Source organism: Athalia rosae, chromosome 4 (genome assembly GCF_917208135.1).
Source record: "Athalia rosae chromosome 4, iyAthRosa1.1, whole genome shotgun sequence".
NCBI lineage: Eukaryota > Metazoa > Arthropoda > Insecta > Hymenoptera > Athaliidae > Athalia > Athalia rosae.
Window position 1 is genome coordinate 19,475,052 of NC_064029.1, and position 17,947 is coordinate 19,492,998.

Below are 17,947 nucleotides of genomic sequence, written 5' to 3' on the forward strand. Positions count from 1 at the left end.
TTTGGTGTCGTCGATGACGTTTGGTCGCGATAACTAGCTGCAGGAATAACTCCCCCCTTTGAATATTCGGGTCCGAGAGCTGGGGGCCCACATGGCGAAATTCGGGGCTTCCTTGTGTTCGAATCGAACGATAAACGTGTTGCGGCAAAGGCTTATGTGGAGCTGCTATCTCTGAGGAATGACCGAATGCTGCATATACGGAATTTCAGGGGCCTGGTTATACGAACTTTGTTAATATTGATTTTGCAACGAATCGATAACATTTAGTCCGATATTTTCCGTGGTATTCAGGGCTTGGATCGAGGACCTGAAATCTTATCGAACACCATTTCACGTAAGACGCGTCCAGTAGTCGTTTTTTGGTCGTGTTGGTAACGGCGCTCGTGGCTGTAGCGATGCAACGTTTACGTGTATCCATCACGTAATTATCGTTTTAGTCCTGCGGATGATGGGAGTACGTATAGATATATGTAAAGCTTAGAGGTTGGGAGACGGGGGTATACAAGGGATCGAGTCAAGATGAAGAGGTAACTCTCTAGGGGGTGTGTACGAAAATACACGAGGAACCAAGAGAAAACTCAGTTGGGGGTAACGGCGCGCGTTGCTTTCGTAATTCGTTGCCCAAACACTCGCCGCTCATCGTCGTCGGACGTCGCTTTTTGGTCAGTTAAATTTTGGGCCCACCTGGTCCTCTCCACAGTCCAGATATATTCTCGCGTCCGGACATAGGTACCTATGCCTCTTTTTATCCCGCGGGGGACCAGAGAGTGTCGGAGATTCGAGAAACCATATAATAAGACACGTCGCATTACAAGCGAGTGAGATTAATTGATTCGAATTTGTCAAATGCCAAGTTTGGGTCGCCGCGCGATCGAACGCGGGTACTTTTCGGAACACGTTGTAAACTTTGACGTGAATTCTTCGTTGAATAATTCTCGATGCTTCGGACTGGCGACGCGAACATTATATTTTGCCAATATCTCCTCGTGGCATTCCATATTTCCAAATTGATCAGCATCTACTTGCGGTGAGAATTTTTCTCGTTCGCCAACTTGAATTCAAATATATCATCGTCGGACGTCATCTCGCGATTACCTACTTAACGCTCGTTCTCCCTGTGGCTCCGGACAATAGCGAGGGTTGTAGTTTCGAGTGTTCGTACAGTCGAGCTCTGCCGTCCGTATGTAAAGGAGAAGATAGATTATCAATTGTCCGTTTAAACTGAGTCACTACAAATTGGCAGCGACAAGTGCCACACGATAGGTACCTATGTAACTGCTAATCGCCCCTTATGTAACACTACCGTGTATTATAACACACCCCCGGCAACCGTGGTATAGCTGCGGGATCGGCAGCGGCGGCATCGTCATCGTCATGGGGGGGCAGAAACGGCGACCTCCCATAGATTCGACGTTATAATTTGTTAGATATGTCTATTCAAACCACCAGATATCTCATCCGCTGTATATCATCGCGAGGACAGATAAAATCAACTCCTGCACAGGAAACTCAACGGCGTCAGCTCTTTCCCGATACGGATCGACCGTCACAAACGTAAAAAGACGAACGAACAAACAAAATCTACTTTATCACAGACCTACGGCGAAATCCAACCACCTGATTGTACACTTGCGGTAATTATACCTACCAGATGTGAGGCGGTCTGAAAATAACCAAATTACGAAATCAAAGTCCAGATCTCTCTCTCATTTCTTGTGCGTCAGCGAGTACGATGAGAGAGTTTGAGAAAAAATGACGATAACGAAGAGGCATCGATTACATCAAATTGACACTGGCGATGCATCGGCGCGGCGGCATCCATGGATATCGATATAGGTGTATACCCATTGGAATGAAGTGTGAGGTATTTTGGTGATCAATAACGACCCTTCCCCGAAACCTAGACGCAGCATTCGTATATAATATATAAATGGGTGTTGTGGGCTGTCCACGTATAACAGTTCCCAAATATAATAGTCGCGGAGTTGAAGAGAGGACAGGCTGTCCTGCACCACCTGTACCTACACGGATAGGTATATACATGCATATACACACGCAAGAACACACATATTTATACAGGGTATATACGTTGGTGAAAAAAGGTGTAAAACCAGCACTGAAGGATGTTTCGAGCGTTCATTATTCACAGTCGCCAGGCGAATAAATAATTGATCTAACCCAACCCGAGCAGCAGACACAATAATAATACCCGAGTCCTCTGCAGCCCTCGGAGCAGCCCCGACTTTCGTTCTCCACGTGTATGTATACACCGGATGGATTCGAAGGTGTATCTCGTGGCTTATTTTCATCAAGAAACGCGGGAAATGGTGGCAACGACTCCGAAGGTTTCTACGATTCTGTTTCGCTGCGCGGAGCGGGGTGGTTTGTGCGACCTTTCGGAGATACGTGGTCTACGCTCAAGTTCTCTCCGCGAAAGAAATCTGACCTCTGGAAGTCCGGACGACGAACGGAACGATGCGTAGTATGTATAGGTATGCACGCGTGTACTCTACTCGTAAAAAATAACTCGAACCATACATATGGACGATGAGAATGAGAAGAAAAAGGAAAGCGTTGGAGGAGGTGGAGGCGAAATAGAAGGCGCGCGGCGAGCGCGCAAGGATCATTATTTTCAAGGATGATCGGTAGATTTGATTCACTGCTTGGTGTCCAACTTTCGATACATCACCTCGTATACCCGGTTTATAACGTAGGTATACAACGTTGTGCTCCGACGGTGGTTCGCCTCTTCAACATCGTCGTTTTAAAGGGAGCTCGTTTAACGCGTAGAACTGTTTTCGTTCAATATATACATGTATCTACGTATATATGTACATACGTATGTATCCTACGTACATATAATAACGGCAACGGCAACGGCAACGACTGACATTCGCTTCCCACTGATAATAATTAGAGGCACTTGTGAGCTCGCTTGTGAGCCCACGACGTGCGCATAGGTATAGGGTACGTACGTGCATAACTATATAGATGACGGTACTTACTTTATGTTACAAAATCTATATGCCTACGTGCACGGGTATACCTATGTAGTTGGGTGCGTGAAACGAGATGAGAAAATTATATTAATAGTCTCCACCTCTCACCGAACAATAATTATTGTATCGCAAACAGTCGGATTACATTACTTTTTTGTGGATCCGAAGCTCTCACTCGTTATATTTCATCGAGTCTGATCTCATTTAGAAACACACACAGTTCGTTAAAACTTCTTGTTCGAGATAAATTTCGACGAATCGAATTAATCGACAGTAATATATCGGTGAAATTTTCTGATAAATTTCGGCTCTTTTTTTCACACTACAGGTTTTCATGATTTTTTTTTTTTTAATACCAATCCGACGTCATCGACAACAATTTTTGTGGAAAGTGCAGTTTTCAGAGTTTGGCCCACATTCATCATTTTGAATAGTTTCGGTTTTTAAGACTTATCAGATTTTTCTGGATAATAGTAAACTCTTCGTAAATCTCACAGTATCGCTTCGGTCCCCTTTATACTGCGGTATAATTCTGGTCTGTTCTAGAATATAACGATGTATAATATAATTCTGAGATCTATAAAACAGAGCCTCCATAAAACAGACTACCTATATCTCCGAGGTGGCCTACGCCCGATCCTTCTTATAGATTTACGCGTATTAGAGAAAAATTAAAATATTAATAAGCCTTTTAATGATTGCCTCGCCTATTCTCTCGCACTCACTCTTTATCCTGAACCTACCCGCGCTTCCATGTGTCGATTCGAATGTGCCTACACGTATACAAGGATACTACGTATACCTGTGTATAAAAATTCCGAAATCCTTCGCGCCGCGCATATATCCCGCCGTACCTCGTTACCCCGTGGCACAGTGAAATAGCCGCCTTCAGCGTACGACCCAAAGCCGTAAATATCATAGAAAATATATTTATTATCATCGTCATTATCATCATCATTATTATCATTCCAATATTACGTATAGGTGGTTTATGAGATTCTCTCTTTGTCTTCTTATTTTATCGAGATACTTGCACAACGATCGAGCAAATTTTCCAAAAACCTCGTAACTAACGTGGATTTTTCAAATCGCCGCAGTAACATCCAGATGTGATACCGCAGTTATCGTAATAATTATTCGAATGAACAAAGTTTTCGATGTCCATTACGCGTATAGGTACAGGTCTGTACACGCAAACTTGAAATACCCACCTTACAATGAAACATCCCGCGTATGATGAATCAGGAGAAATTTACGAGCCATTTGTCACTTTTAATTATATTTTATCGCACCTGTCGGTTGTAGCAGCGCATGTGCTCATATGCACGTAATATTTTTCGCAACGTTGATCACCGTGCAGCGGCTTATACCATACGTATGAGCGCACGTGTAATGTATGTCGTATTGCAACGAAAGGAACTCCGACTGCACGATCAATGGATATGCGGCGAACTGTAGTTTCCAAAAAAATCAAAGGAGATTTTATGATATTTATATAGGTGTGCAAACACAAAAAAAAATAGATTATACATACAGGGTGTTGATGAATAATTGTAACAAACTCGAGGGGGGGGGGGATAAAGTGCACCGAAACAAGTAATGGGCAACCCTTGCCCGGCGACGTCGCGTTCAGGCGTTACAGGGCGTCGATGGTACAGAAGACGAAAGCTTCAGGTTGGGGTTCATTCGTTTTGTCTGTTATTCATTAATTTCTAGGTCTTCAATTAATCACCATAACTGTAGGTCATCGGGCGATTAACCGGCGACCTTCGATGCCCTGAAACGCCTGAACGCGACGTCGCCGGGCAAGGGTTGCCCATTACTTGTTTCGGTGCACTTTATCCCCCCCCCCCTCGAGTTTGGTACAATTATTTATCAAGACCCTGGATGCAACGTTTACGGATCCGATATAGTCCTATCGTCGCACGGCAGACGATGATATTCGTCGAAGCATACGCGCGTGTGAGTGTTGTATAGGGAGATATTCCGGCGCAGATTCGACGCTCCAGACTTATATACTCCTCGCGGATCGTTTGAATTTTAATGCGGCAATTAAAATATGTTAAACAGTTTCTTAATACCGTGGCGTTACGGGTGACGCGGGGAACGCAGTATTTTATATTTAACGTGAAACCGTAACTCGGCTCCGAGTCCTGCTGCTGCTGCAGTTATATTATTATATCTTCGATTTATAATTTATCGATGTCTGCGTAGCGTATAGGGACCACCATTCCGCACTCCATTTCTTATTCCAGTTCCAGTTCCACCATTTCATGCTAATTCAACGTCCTCGCGCGCCTTCATTTCTATTTTCTTTGTCCTTTTTTAGTTATACACTCATTTCGGAGAATATATGCAAAACAGAAATTTATCCATGCCTGAACGTACGAAAGATCCATCGTCCTTTCTCTCGCTGGAACAATCTGTCGATCCATCTCAGGGCAAACGTGTAAGAATGGACTCTGACGATCGATTCCATGATCCCTGAAAATATCGGCGAAATTACATTTTTATTTCAATTCATTTTATACCAATCGAATGGAAAAATTTCGACGCATCGTACGCCTGATTGCGTATAACGATGATCTTCCCACAATGTACCGAAGACGGATTATTCAGGTGGGCGAGTCGATGCGGTCTGTCTAAGACAAAATATATAAGGTATAGAATTCGTAAGGCAACTTCTCCGTATTTTCTCTCCAGAACCTTGTACATGTATATTCAGCGGGATAGATATGATGACTCGAAAGTTTTGGTTTCTAAAAGAGAAGAAACTGCACCAACGTAAGCAGGAGTCGCCGCGCAGGAGATCCCAAACATATATACCTATACCTGCGGTATGAGTTCCATATGAAAACGCGCCGCGAGATCTCAACTGCATGACAAAAAGATACGGACAAAGGATTAGTCACCACGCGTTCTCTAGCTGCACCGCGGCAATTCCAGTCTATCCGTCAGGGTTTGTTTGCGCGTCGTCTGTTGGTGTTCCCCAGGGATTGTCTGCATCCTTCTATACGTATACTCATAGTCATGTACGGGGTTCTAGAAAGTCGTGAGAAGATTTGAAAAAAGAAAGGAAAAAAATTAAAAGATAACTTTGACTCCAAACTCCTCCGGGGATTCCCTGTATATGTGCGCCGTACTACCCTAACGTAGGAATGATTTTTTCAATCATATCTACGCGCGATCCGTCGATCATGAAGGAAGAGAAGGGAAATAAGGATGCGATATTTTCTTCAGGATGTACAGAAACAACGAGTTATTCACGGTAAAATGGCGGATCTTTTGTACACGGGGCTATAAAATTATAGAGTTTCGTATAATGACCTGGAATTGACTCTTCGTATAGCCATATACGCCAATCAGAACCTACAATTATCGTTAGTAAGAACGGCAATTGCAACATAGAGGGGGCTGGACTTGATTGAAACCGCGCAGCGGGGTCGTGGAAAAAATTTTATACTCAATTTCGGTATAATATACCATTCTCCGGTCTATCCCTTACCGGAATAGGCGGTGAGTACATCTAGTAACAGTTAGCATGTAATAGTTCGGTATATCTTCTGAGGAAATCAGACGGAGTTACCATACTCTGTATAGCATCATTGGTATTGGATTCTGGGAAGAAATACTGTCAATTCATTTATTAATTGGACTTGGTTGTTCTTGGCACACCGGTTCGAGTTCGAAGCACACCGTAAAATTTGTATTGAAATTGAACATGAAAAGCGCAATGCATCTCATCGATAAACGTGTGACAAAGCTCGTGTACTTTGCACATAGTTGTGTGAAATAAGTATCCGTACCGCTGTGTCCTTGAAAATGGATTTTCAATTATTATCATAGCCTTAGTTTCAGCATCGTCTATGCCCTATGATGGTATCGGTACTTTCTGAGGTGTTATTAGTGTATTTCACCGGAACATTTACGAGCAAAAACGTTCACCGCCTTTATAGAGATTCTTGGTACGACTTTTTTTTCGTTTTATTTTTCTTGCCAGTCGTTTGCATAGTTGATTGCAGTTTTATTAGAGAAAAATTCTCATTATTATACACCACGAACGCATGAAACGACGCGCATGAAAATTTCAAGTCGATACAAATAAAGTTTTTTACCGTTTTTACGAAGCTGGAAACATTTCCAACCATTGGCGTATAAAGACCACATCTTCAAACTTCGAAGACTACGATTTATTTACAACGTGGATTGAATAAAACGCAAATCAGCTGATTATTCATGACCTGCAAAACTGTTCGAAAGAAGAGTTTCTACCCGACAAACTTCCGTGACGCGTTCTTTCCGATCTGCCGCGTGCAGCTCCGTCCGATATTCTTCAGTTATAAACAATTTGAAAATTAGTTTTCGAACAGTAAATTACTGCACGTGGAAGGAAAAGATCTTACAAGGGATGTTATATTCGGGCGATATGATTTCAGGTAACATCGGAAATATCTTGAGCCGTAAAAAATGACTAAACTTGAGACGATGGAGGGGACGAATTTTAGGGATGTAGGGTGAAGAATTTCCGTGATCTTCACAAGCGGCAATCACGGAGCTTAAGTGAGAAACGGTAACCCAATCAACCCTTAACAACCTGATGCCGCGAAGCAGATCTGCTCTGTCTTATATATTATACGGTACATAGTATATAGCCTCCCTCGGGACATGCTTCGCGAAGCAACTAAACCTCGTGAACTTCCGAAAGTACAAGAGCAGGAGTTTTATGTAGCGATGATCATCATCTGATAATAAAGCTTCAAAGAAAGCCAAGTTGCTTATGCTTCTGATTTTTTAATTTCATTATTCACGTGTTGCTGATTACGAATGTGGGTGCGATGTGGGCTTGATCAGCCGTATACTTACGCAATGCACGGAGTATGAGAACTTTTCTTCTTTGCTTTTCTTTTTGCTTTCAATTTACAAATTTTTCACAACTTCGTTCATGGAATTATTTTAATTTTCTTATACCACACACGGCACGTCGTGTGGAATACGAGTATACGTTGGGGAGAACTTTTATATGCGAATCACGCTCTTATATTTGAAACGAAGAGATTTTTTTTCATCGCGTTTCGTTGCCACCCTAATTTTTATTTGCGTTAATATTACACGCATGTATTTTTGTCTTGTGTTGTTTCTTTTTTTTTAATTTCACTTTCATTGCGCGAGTTGCAGTACATAAGATATACGAGGCAGAGTTGTGAAATTTGAGAAATGCTGTTGCCGGGATCTCTTCTTTTTTTTTTCTTTGAATTTAAATGTGGAAATCTGAAAGTAGAGATACGGGGATGTATGTAGGTGTCATAAACACAATACGCCGTTGTACTTTTTCGATTCATAGTTCATATATCAACTGCTTAGGAGAGGCGGCGACACAAAAATATACTTTCAGCGGTATATCAAAGCTGCAGCAGTATCGTAGTCTCTGCAGTCCGGCGTATGCAACCCATAGGTAAAATATACTAACCCCGTGCGCGTAGGTTTCAAAATTTTTGGGGACACTTCCTCGTATGACTTATGGCCGGCGGCAGGCTTTAAAAGCCAAGGACTCGCTGCCTTCGCTGCAGCAGGAGCAGCGGCAGCTATCCCTTTCTTTTTTTTCCTCCCATTTAATTTTCTTTTCCATTTCATTTCCTTCACATCCTTCGCGGGATTAACTCTCCCGTATTATAATATACCTCATGCAAAGTTGAAAAAGTACGGTGCGTAGGTATAGAGATATAGGTATATGCCTATATGTAGGTCCGCAAGGTTGTCCCATCGATTTTTATTAGAAAAGAAAAAAACAACATTCGAAAATTCGGAGCGAGGAAATAATTGCCTGGATTCAATTTTCAAAAAAATATATAATAAAACGCGTTGATCTGCTCCTCTGCGCGTCGTTAATTTATGACTACAAGCTTCGGGTTGTCGATAAGTTTTTATCGTAAAAATGAGATCATGGCAATAATCGGTATAACGAACCTACAAATACAAATGGCAGTAAACCAACCAATGAGCAATTCTAATGTGGGAAAATGGGATCAGCTTAGCATTCGCGTCGCATCTGGAGGGTCGGGAGAATACGAATTCCAGTGGGAATACCTATGGCGCCACTCGGGATTTACTTTCGAAAAAAATTTCTAGGATCCGGTAGAGCTAACTAAGCTTTCACTACTCGCTGCTTTAATTACATTAGTGTTTCTCTGTACATTTGCGAATCAATACGTCACACTGCGAAGAAGGAATTTTTGAAAATGGCAATAGCTGTTCGAATTTCCGTTCAGTATTTCGATCCATACGGACTGTAGTTACCGGGATATAGCGTGGGGTGCGAACCCCGGCGAGATAATCGAATCTTGGGACTCCTCGGTTCGTGTTCCCTTTTGGTTCTTCTTGCTTTTCCCTCTTTCCGTTCTTCTCTTTCTTCTTTTCCCTTTTGGGGTTTGCTCTTCGTACGAAAACGACAACGCCCCTCGTTACATTTCATTACATTATACACGTACATTAGTGTACATTATACTTTTGCTCTCCAAACAACGGCTGCGAAAATACGAACACATCCGGCGTATGTGGTTCGACTTACAATCGCCCGTAGGTATACAACGTCCTCCTTTCGTTGTAATTCTTATCCCGCCAAATTGGTGCAGAACGCGCAATGCCCCTTCGAAAGGGATATAAGAAGTAAAATTATTCACTCGCTATACTGTCTCAGTCTACGAAATCCTGAAAAATTTCAAATCTAATTTTTATACGCACATATCGGCAGTATACAGGGTGTGTCACTTCGAGTGTCGAGAATAGGAGGAACTCAACAAGCACGAGGCCCCGCCCCATCAGCCGATAAGAAATGACTTTCCTATACCAAAATAATATATTTCATGTTTCTGTAAGAATTTCGTTCGACCAGATTCTTCTAGTTTTCAATTGGCTGAATCGGCGAGGCCGATCGTGCCTATTGAGTTCCTCCTATTCTCGACACTTGAATTGATCCAGCCTGTATCAATTTTTAATTCGATATTCGAAGAACGACGGTCGCAGCTATTTCACATAATGAACCTTTATGCTTTCCTATCTACTATACGTATGTATGTATACCGTACGTTACATGATTAACGAGTTCGATTTTCAATGATTAAAGAAATAAATGAAGAGATTAATAAACAAATATATAAGCAAACCTACGCGCTACCGATATTTATATGTCGAATAGATTCACGTTTTTACATACGGCACATGCGTCGCTATACATATACCGTGTATATTGAAGTTCCTTTCGGTTTTTTGAACGGTAACATAATACGAATACATACAGTGCGTGCATGTATTTGGTTGAAGCAGGAGCCCCGGTACCTACTTGATTTACAGACGCGTAGGAGCTAGTCGATAAATAATCCGACCGAGTAGTTTAACATGCGGTAGCCTTTAACTTATAAGAAGTTATTAAATAAGGGCCTCGGGCTGTATTGACGGATATATCGCGATGCCATTTTATATACCGTACGTATACCTATACGTGTAGACATGTACCAATCAGGTACGCGCCTACACGAATCGAATATTATATATTTGAACGTTAATGCGTGCAGATTTTCAGCCGTTTGTGCTCAAAACATCGTCGATCGACTTTTGAGTTATTTTTTATTTGTTTTTTCATTCAATTTTTCGAACGCATCCACCGTCCACGGTTTGTAATCATCGAGACCTGGAGCGCATAGGCATTGGAAAAGACTTCGGCAAACGCAGGCGGATAATATACACGAGGCTCTACAGGTACTAATTACCAATGAATGAAAATCAGGCAGGACATAGACCCACGCCTTATTTCTTCCGTCAAATTTAGTCGAATTCAGAAATTCATTCCTCTCCATATCCATGCGTTACAATCTTCCGGTCGATCCGTACTTGGATTTATAATCGTGCGAAACCAAGTCGTGAGCGACTCGCATTAGGTGCGCCCCTATGGATTCGAAATGCGCGATGACGGAATCAATAAATAAATGACCGAATATGAACAGAACGACAAAATGATATCCAATGCGCGTACGACTGCATTTAAACCACGCGATGACGCGTAACGTGAGAACCTCGTGGTATCATTGCACGTGAACGGTATGGCGCACCGTATACGATCCTCGAGTTCATTGAACATTGCAATCTTATACGTACGTGTATGAACCCATAACGCATACGCCCGTATAAATTGCCTGCGGCTATTAGAAACGATTTGGACAACATTTCCTTTTTTCCTATTTGAAGCCATTCGACCGAAAACAGATCGAGAAGCGTGCCACGAATTTGGGGTTGCGACGTACGTACGTTATACTTATATCGTGCACACGTTGAATTCTTTTACAAGCAACATTGAAAATTTCTACCCTGTGAATTTATTATCCATCAAATTTGTCGTTGGTTATTGCTTATTCATTTTTACATTTATACGCTATAGGTGAAAATTTGATGGGGTTCAAACATTATTCCGATCGTTAAATGAGATCGGTAAAAATTTCGAACACATAAATTGATCGATACATTTATTATATGGAATGTAGAAACCGTATTACGAGATCGATTTTTTCGACTTTTATTAACACCGCTCTGAAAAAAATCACATTAATAACGTCAGGCACGTGATTTCTTTTTGTAATCATCGATCATTAATCAGCCATCGGCGCAGCAAACAAAATTATATGCATATTCAGTAACGAGATTAAACCTTTGATCAGTCACTGTTTATATACTCTCCGAAGGATGTGCGTAGTTACGGAATACGTAATTTTTTTAGATGTGGTTTATAATTACCGTACCGAAATTCATCGCATCAGCGGTAGCTGTAATACATTTTATTTCGTCCTAATCCTGCGTGCACCGCTGCGCACTTCAAGTTCTAAATCCAGATCGAAACCGCAGAATCAAATTCAGGAAAATTCGTACGTGTCGAAATACACTAATGTAGTACGGTATAGCAATGTATGTATACGCCTAATTTTATACCGAGTACATGTTACGTACCATATAGAATTTGGTTAATTGATCAACGCCTTCCTACGTGTAGTGTACATCTACACACATAAATTGTTCCGATCTTTCACACGTTTCACACATGTGTATTATGTACGTCATGCCTATATACCGCATGTGCGTAACTAGGTAAGAGATGCGTGGGTCGCCCCTTTGCCCTTGGGGTTCGAGCGCTACGGGTCCTCTAGGATACAGAAGCGAGGTGTCGAAGGAAGGCGGGTAGGGGTTTGCTAGCGTGAAAATCGCACCCTTGATCAGCCGTGACGAGCATCCAACATTTGCCTAGTTTCCATTCTGTGGGCATGTATCCTGAGGGAGGTGCAGTCTGTATAGATTTGTGAACATACAAATACCCACGCATATTCTGTTCAATTTTTGTTCCGCTTCTTTCTTATTTTTGGAATTTGAATCTTCGCGCTGCGTATAATCGCCAAGAAAAAATGAACGCGTTTCTAGCTCTGTATAGATGGGGGATGGGGGGATTTGAAAATTGGAATTTTTGCAGAGATTCGAATGAACCGGCGTCAGAAAATTAGCACAAATATGGGCTATCCCCAAGTTTTCAAGGGATCAGATTGTAATGAAAGAATAAGATGAACGAAAACAAAACCCTCAGGATTGAAAAATCGATAATAATAGGATTATTTCCGTGCACGCGCAAGTTACGTGAATACAGGCGTTCGCGCGTTTCGATCTTCGGACCGATGCGTTAATTCAGCACGTGTCAATAATCGCTTTTGCTGCACGAGTAAAATATACACCGAAGTTTTTCTTCTTCGGCGTTCAGACACGCGTGTGCAGTCTCTGCCGTAGGGCTTACAAAGTTCAACGTGACGCGTCGCGTTGTGGTCGGGGAAAAAAGGTGCAAGGGTGGATATTCGGAAGCGTAAGGGTGAACGGGGGGCGTGCCACCCACGCCAAAATAACTGTTGCAACTCTCTCCATGCGACGGCAGCAGCAGTCTGCAGGGCCGATAATACATATATTGTAACAAGCAACCCTTACCGACCAGTGACTCGCGGGCACCCCGGTTGGGGTTGCACAATCGCGTCCTGATTGATAATTTATACGGTGCGCACAGGTTATTTGATTATCTGTCCCCTGTTCGCCCGACCCAAGCCGATTCTACACCCACGATGTATATTCCTTTTCTTTTTTTGTCCTCTGCAGGTCGGTTCCGTTCGTACGATAACAACTCCGACATCGAGTCCGTCCCACACGTTGCGCTCGCTCGCGGTGCACACCCTGCACGTGTTGTACCATCGGGGCTGGACAGAAAAAAAAGGTAGAAACACCGTTCGGCAAGCCAGGGAAATTCCGACAGGATTCTCTGCTCTCTGAAAACATATTCATCCCGATCCCGGATCGTCGATCGAAGGTACATAATTTTTTATATTTTTACACGTGTATACGAATGGTGATAAGCGGTAACGTCTTGACCAAAAAATTTCCAGATTTCAACGTTCTCTTTTCATTTCATCGTCATCGTTACTGCTCAATGCCATCCATATATACGTATCATGCAGCACGTGGTATTTCTTACATCACAATTGTTTCTTTGTTCTCTTTTCAATTCAGCTGTATTATGCACCTTGAATTGGTTTTTCTGTCCTTTTTATCGGCAAAAAATGCAGACAGTAGAGCAGAAATGATCAGGTGCGTTCCGGTGGGGAAGTGCAGGTAGATTTAAAAGTGATAACGATTAATCGAGCGTGTGTACAGTATCGAATAAAAACGACGATTGTCCATCGGTGCGTAATGGAGATGACGGTATGCGACGAGCGAGGTATGCGAGTGCACGTGGATATAAAGATTGAAAAAGTATAAAGGAGTAGAAAATAGGGGTTGAATAGAGAGATGCGGGTCGAGTCTAGACTATCAACGATGTTCACCGATCAAAATAGGGGTTGTTCGTAGTTGAACGCGTGATGACATAATTGGTATCATTCGAGATCTTCTTTTGAGGTCACCCTTCGTGTATATCCGACGTTCCGTACCCCGCAGTTCGTTGGTTCGTTCGTTCGTTCTTGTTCGTTCTCGTACATTTTGCACCCTCTCTTTTGGTTTCATCCAACACCGCACCCCATCCGACCGTTCGTGTAGCGATTCTAATACGTTCCATGTATGACGGAACCACCACCGTTACAACGTAATAATACGACGCGCGGCGATTCGCGACAGCTCGGGCACAGCTTGTCACAATGAAGCAAAATAATTCGTGTAGTGTAGGCGGGTTCGACCGCATGCTATTGCTATGGATATAACGTCATAGTATAATTGATGTACCGATGATGCACCAACAAGTTACAAATGCCCGCAACCTTTATCGGCAAGCACAGAAGCAGAATTGCCGATTTAACATCCCACCAATGCAGATCTTGAAGGATAACAGATTTCGAAGCTTCGATTCTTGAATTCGAGTCGAGTGCATGAGAAACAAAATGCATTTACGTACTCTTTCGTTGAAGAAAATAGTTTTACGACCCGATATAGGTAAATAATTTTCAAACTTTTCTTTTAAATTTATTCACAAATAGATATCGATTTTTGTAACTGAAAACCATTCTTATCACAATGTGCCAACATTTGTAAAATACTTATTTCGATAGAAGCACTTTTTTGTACAGGAATATTCGGTGTATAACACCCTGAACAGAATTACCAACATTTTATGATAATGCCATGGTTACAATTTTATTATCACCTCGGCTGTCACGATTGACAGAAGAAGAAATCAGGAAGACAAATTTATACAAGCCACTGTGTATTGTTCCACTGATCATTGATCGTTTGAAATTCAGCTGGTTTATATTCTGATTTCGGTGAATCACGCCTGCCTACCAATGGCGGATTTAACTTGCTCGCTTTTTCAGCTAATACTTTTTCGATAACCGACAAACCAATATCAATGATCTCTTGAGACATTTCAGGCTGTGAAACGGGCTTCAAACTCTCAAGTCCACTCCTAATAAACTTGTTTTTCACTTCCTGCTTCGCTGCCTTCGCCATTATCGCTACTTTCATACCGATCGCTCTTCCCCTGAGATACGCATGTTCGTGTCCGTCGATCCAAGATCTCATTTTTCCAGTATTAGTCGGACCAGCTTCCTGGATCTGATTAAATTGTTCCCAAATATTTGACTTTTGCTTTTGATAAGGCGTCGCAAGCGATCCGACGTTGTTATAAAATGCCGCAGAGTTCATTATCGGGATCAACTCCTCGTCTTCGTCATTTTTCGGGACCTTGACCGTGGATTCAAGGACGGTGGAACGTCCTTTACCATCTTCTCGCTCAACTTCGAAAGTTTCTATCGATTCCAAATCCTGAGTCGAAGACGTGGATTCATTTTTTACTGCTTCGGAATTACTTTTACTACAGAAGCCATGACGAGTCGTAGACCCTTTTTCGACAGGCCGCGTTCTTGCTGACGAATTACGCCCACTGTCCTTAGCAAGGTCAGGTTTCGGAACGCGAAAGACTCGCGTCGGTATAGTGACGGGACGTGGGACTTTTGATTGCTTGGAGAACGAAGGTGATAAAGTATTAGGTGCTTTTACAGGACTCCTCTGATTCGCCATCTGTGGTTTTTGCAGTCGGAAACTAGTTGACGTTTCTAATATCAGTTTTTTGTGGTTGTTTTGAGTTTTGACAGTTTTCAGTTCAACATCTTCACTCTTTTTCTCTCTGTCTACCTTATTAAAGATACGAATCCCATCATTATCGGACGTCTTCGAAACTGAAGTCTCCTTGACTCGATCTGGAAAAGTGTTTTCCCCCTTGATTCGATCGGCAGTGCCAAAAATATCTGTTTTCACTTCAATCAGTTCGACCTTCGGTCCACTCGGCGTTAACTTTTCATCTGATGAATCGTTTTCTTGATAATCTTTTAGGAATTCGTTCATCAGTTTGGGAGCAATCATCGAAATCTTCGGCCGAGGAAGTTTCGTGGAATTACAATTAAATCTGTTCACGGTGGACTGACGTGCAGATGCTTCATCCAAATCGATGGAAGGCCTTTCATTCAGTACCATTGTAGCGGCCGTTTTTCGATCATCAAACTTCACTTTTGTCAACAATCCAGAATTAGATTTAGACTTTTTACCGTCAAATACGTCTCTGGAATGCACAGCTGATTGTTTCACGACATTCTCTTCTATGATCTGATGCCCCTTATTACAACCGATAGACGAATTTCGGCTTCCGAATCTGGACTGAGGAAGTTTGCCGAACGTTATGTTTCTTCTGTTCGAAGCTGAAGCTGAAATTCCTTTCCATCGAGGATTACCAAAAGTACAGATTTTGGTAGGTATTGTTCGCGATTTTATTTCTTCTGCCAATTTCTTATGGGATGTTCCATCGGCATTCTGATTCAGAGTGATTTCGGATATAGTTTCACCGTCCGCGCAGTGCCTTCGCTGCTTAAGAAATCCATCGGAATTCGTTCTAGAATTTATTTCTGGATTCTTGAGGGGTTTGTCTGAAAATCTTTGATCGGTGTCACCCGTAATTTTTATCAAAGCCATTCCGTCGTCGGTATCAGGCCGAATGATTTCCTTCTCATCAGAAGTCACGGGGGATGTACCCATGTAGGATTTTCTACTGGAAAGTATTTTATTGATCGCGTCTGATTTCGGTACTTTTGTTAATCCGCAGCTACTGGGTAACGTTGAATCTTTATTATCAATTTTAGAAGGTAAATCAGAATCTCCTTCAAATGTTTTTGAAACTTCCAACTGCCTGGAACAATTTGAAAGACTGTCTTTGTCGACGGCCCTGCTTACGAACGTTTTAACCGATTTGGGACTCAAAAACGCATCCGAAGTGACTCTCGCCTGACGTGTTCCGTCCATTTTGTAAATTGTTGAGTTGAGTTTCGGTGTGCTATTTTTGCCATATTTTTCCGACATCCAACTACGACTGATTGTTGTCTTCGTCTCAAATGAAGTCCCCCCAGTTTTTAGCGTTTCAACTTTCGATTTTGTACGACCGCCTGCAGAGATCTATATAGAACAGTATTTTTTGTGATTTGGAAAACTGACATTTCGTGAATCTGGTACAAAAGACTGCAGATTAACTGACGTTTGACTTTGAATTTTCTCGATATTTTGGGTCATCTCGACGTTTTTGTAACGAAGGACCAAGAGTCTTTCGAACAGGAGGAATACTGTAGTTTTTCCTACTAACTGTAACATCACGGTCGGTTATCACAACGGAATTTTTCGTCACTCCAAGAGCAGCTCCAGGTGCTCGCGCATCACATCCAGTGTCGAATAATTCAATAATTTTTCCTTCGTCAGCAATATTCGACTGACCGTCGACCGGATCACCGACTAACCAGAACAGGGGATCGTTACCGTGAATATTCATCTCACGATACAAGAACCTAGAACGTTTTCTCAATTTTTTTTTTGTTTTTTATTACACTATTCATTGAGACCGATCAACTAAAATCGCTCGTGGCCATAAATCACTCGACATTTTCCAACCGATTTAATCGTAATTCAGAAAGGTTATGCAAGGTGATGCAAGACACTGTAAGATGCTCGACGCTCCTATGTGAAATTCCGTGATTTGAAATGCTTCTGATTCATTTCCGCATACGTTGAAAAAATCGTATACTCCATTTGAATGTGACACAGAAAATTTTACAGGGTTAACGATGACATTTTCATGAGAAATAATCCGATCGTTCTGCAAGAAACGATCAGATTGACTTCAAAATGAAAATCCGGATGACGGAAATATCGATCGTTGACAGCGATATATTCAGAGCTGTTTATACCAGTCTTGCATTTTTGAATTGCATGGGATGACTGGTAACAATTCACCGAAATGCAAGCCATCATCATTCGAATACTTGGAGATTTGTAACATGAAAATGAGTTTGATGAAGTCATGTGAAGAATGTAGGTATCTGTTGGATGAAATTGAAATTGATAATAACGAC

The 17,947-nt window shown here is 42.0% G+C and overlaps 1 protein-coding gene and 1 long non-coding RNA gene across 4 annotated transcripts in view; one reads left to right on the forward strand and one right to left on the reverse strand.

Moving 5' to 3' along the window:
• Positions 1 to 17,947, forward strand: part of LOC125500618 — a 35,793-nt gene that overhangs the window by 12,996 nt on the left and 4,850 nt on the right. For all 3 annotated transcript variants that reach the window (XR_007278023.1, XR_007278025.1, XR_007278024.1), the window contains exon 2: positions 13,170 to 13,377. This is a non-coding gene — a long non-coding RNA (uncharacterized LOC125500618). The remainder of the gene's footprint in view (positions 1 to 13,169; positions 13,378 to 17,947) is intronic.
• On the reverse strand, positions 14,584 to 17,899 carry LOC105688542. The gene is made up of 2 exons (XM_012404954.2): positions 17,080 to 17,899; positions 14,584 to 17,000 (listed from the first exon to the last, which is right to left on the reverse strand). The coding sequence occupies exons 1-2, from the start codon at positions 17,365 to 17,367 to the stop codon at positions 14,748 to 14,750; spliced, it is 2,541 nt and encodes an 846-aa protein (XP_012260377.2). The 5' UTR covers positions 17,368 to 17,899; the 3' UTR covers positions 14,584 to 14,747.

What these genes read in the sequence shown, in the direction of transcription:
- LOC105688542 (XM_012404954.2), bottom strand. Translation starts at nt 17,367, where the DNA reads ATGAATATTCACGGTAACGATCCCCTGTTCTGGTTAGTCGGTGATCCG. An exon ending in GAGAAAATTCAAAGTCAAAC is followed by an intron (nt 17,001 to 17,079) that starts GTCAGTTAATCT and finishes TGTTCTATATAG; the next exon opens with ATCTCTGCAGGCGGTCGTAC.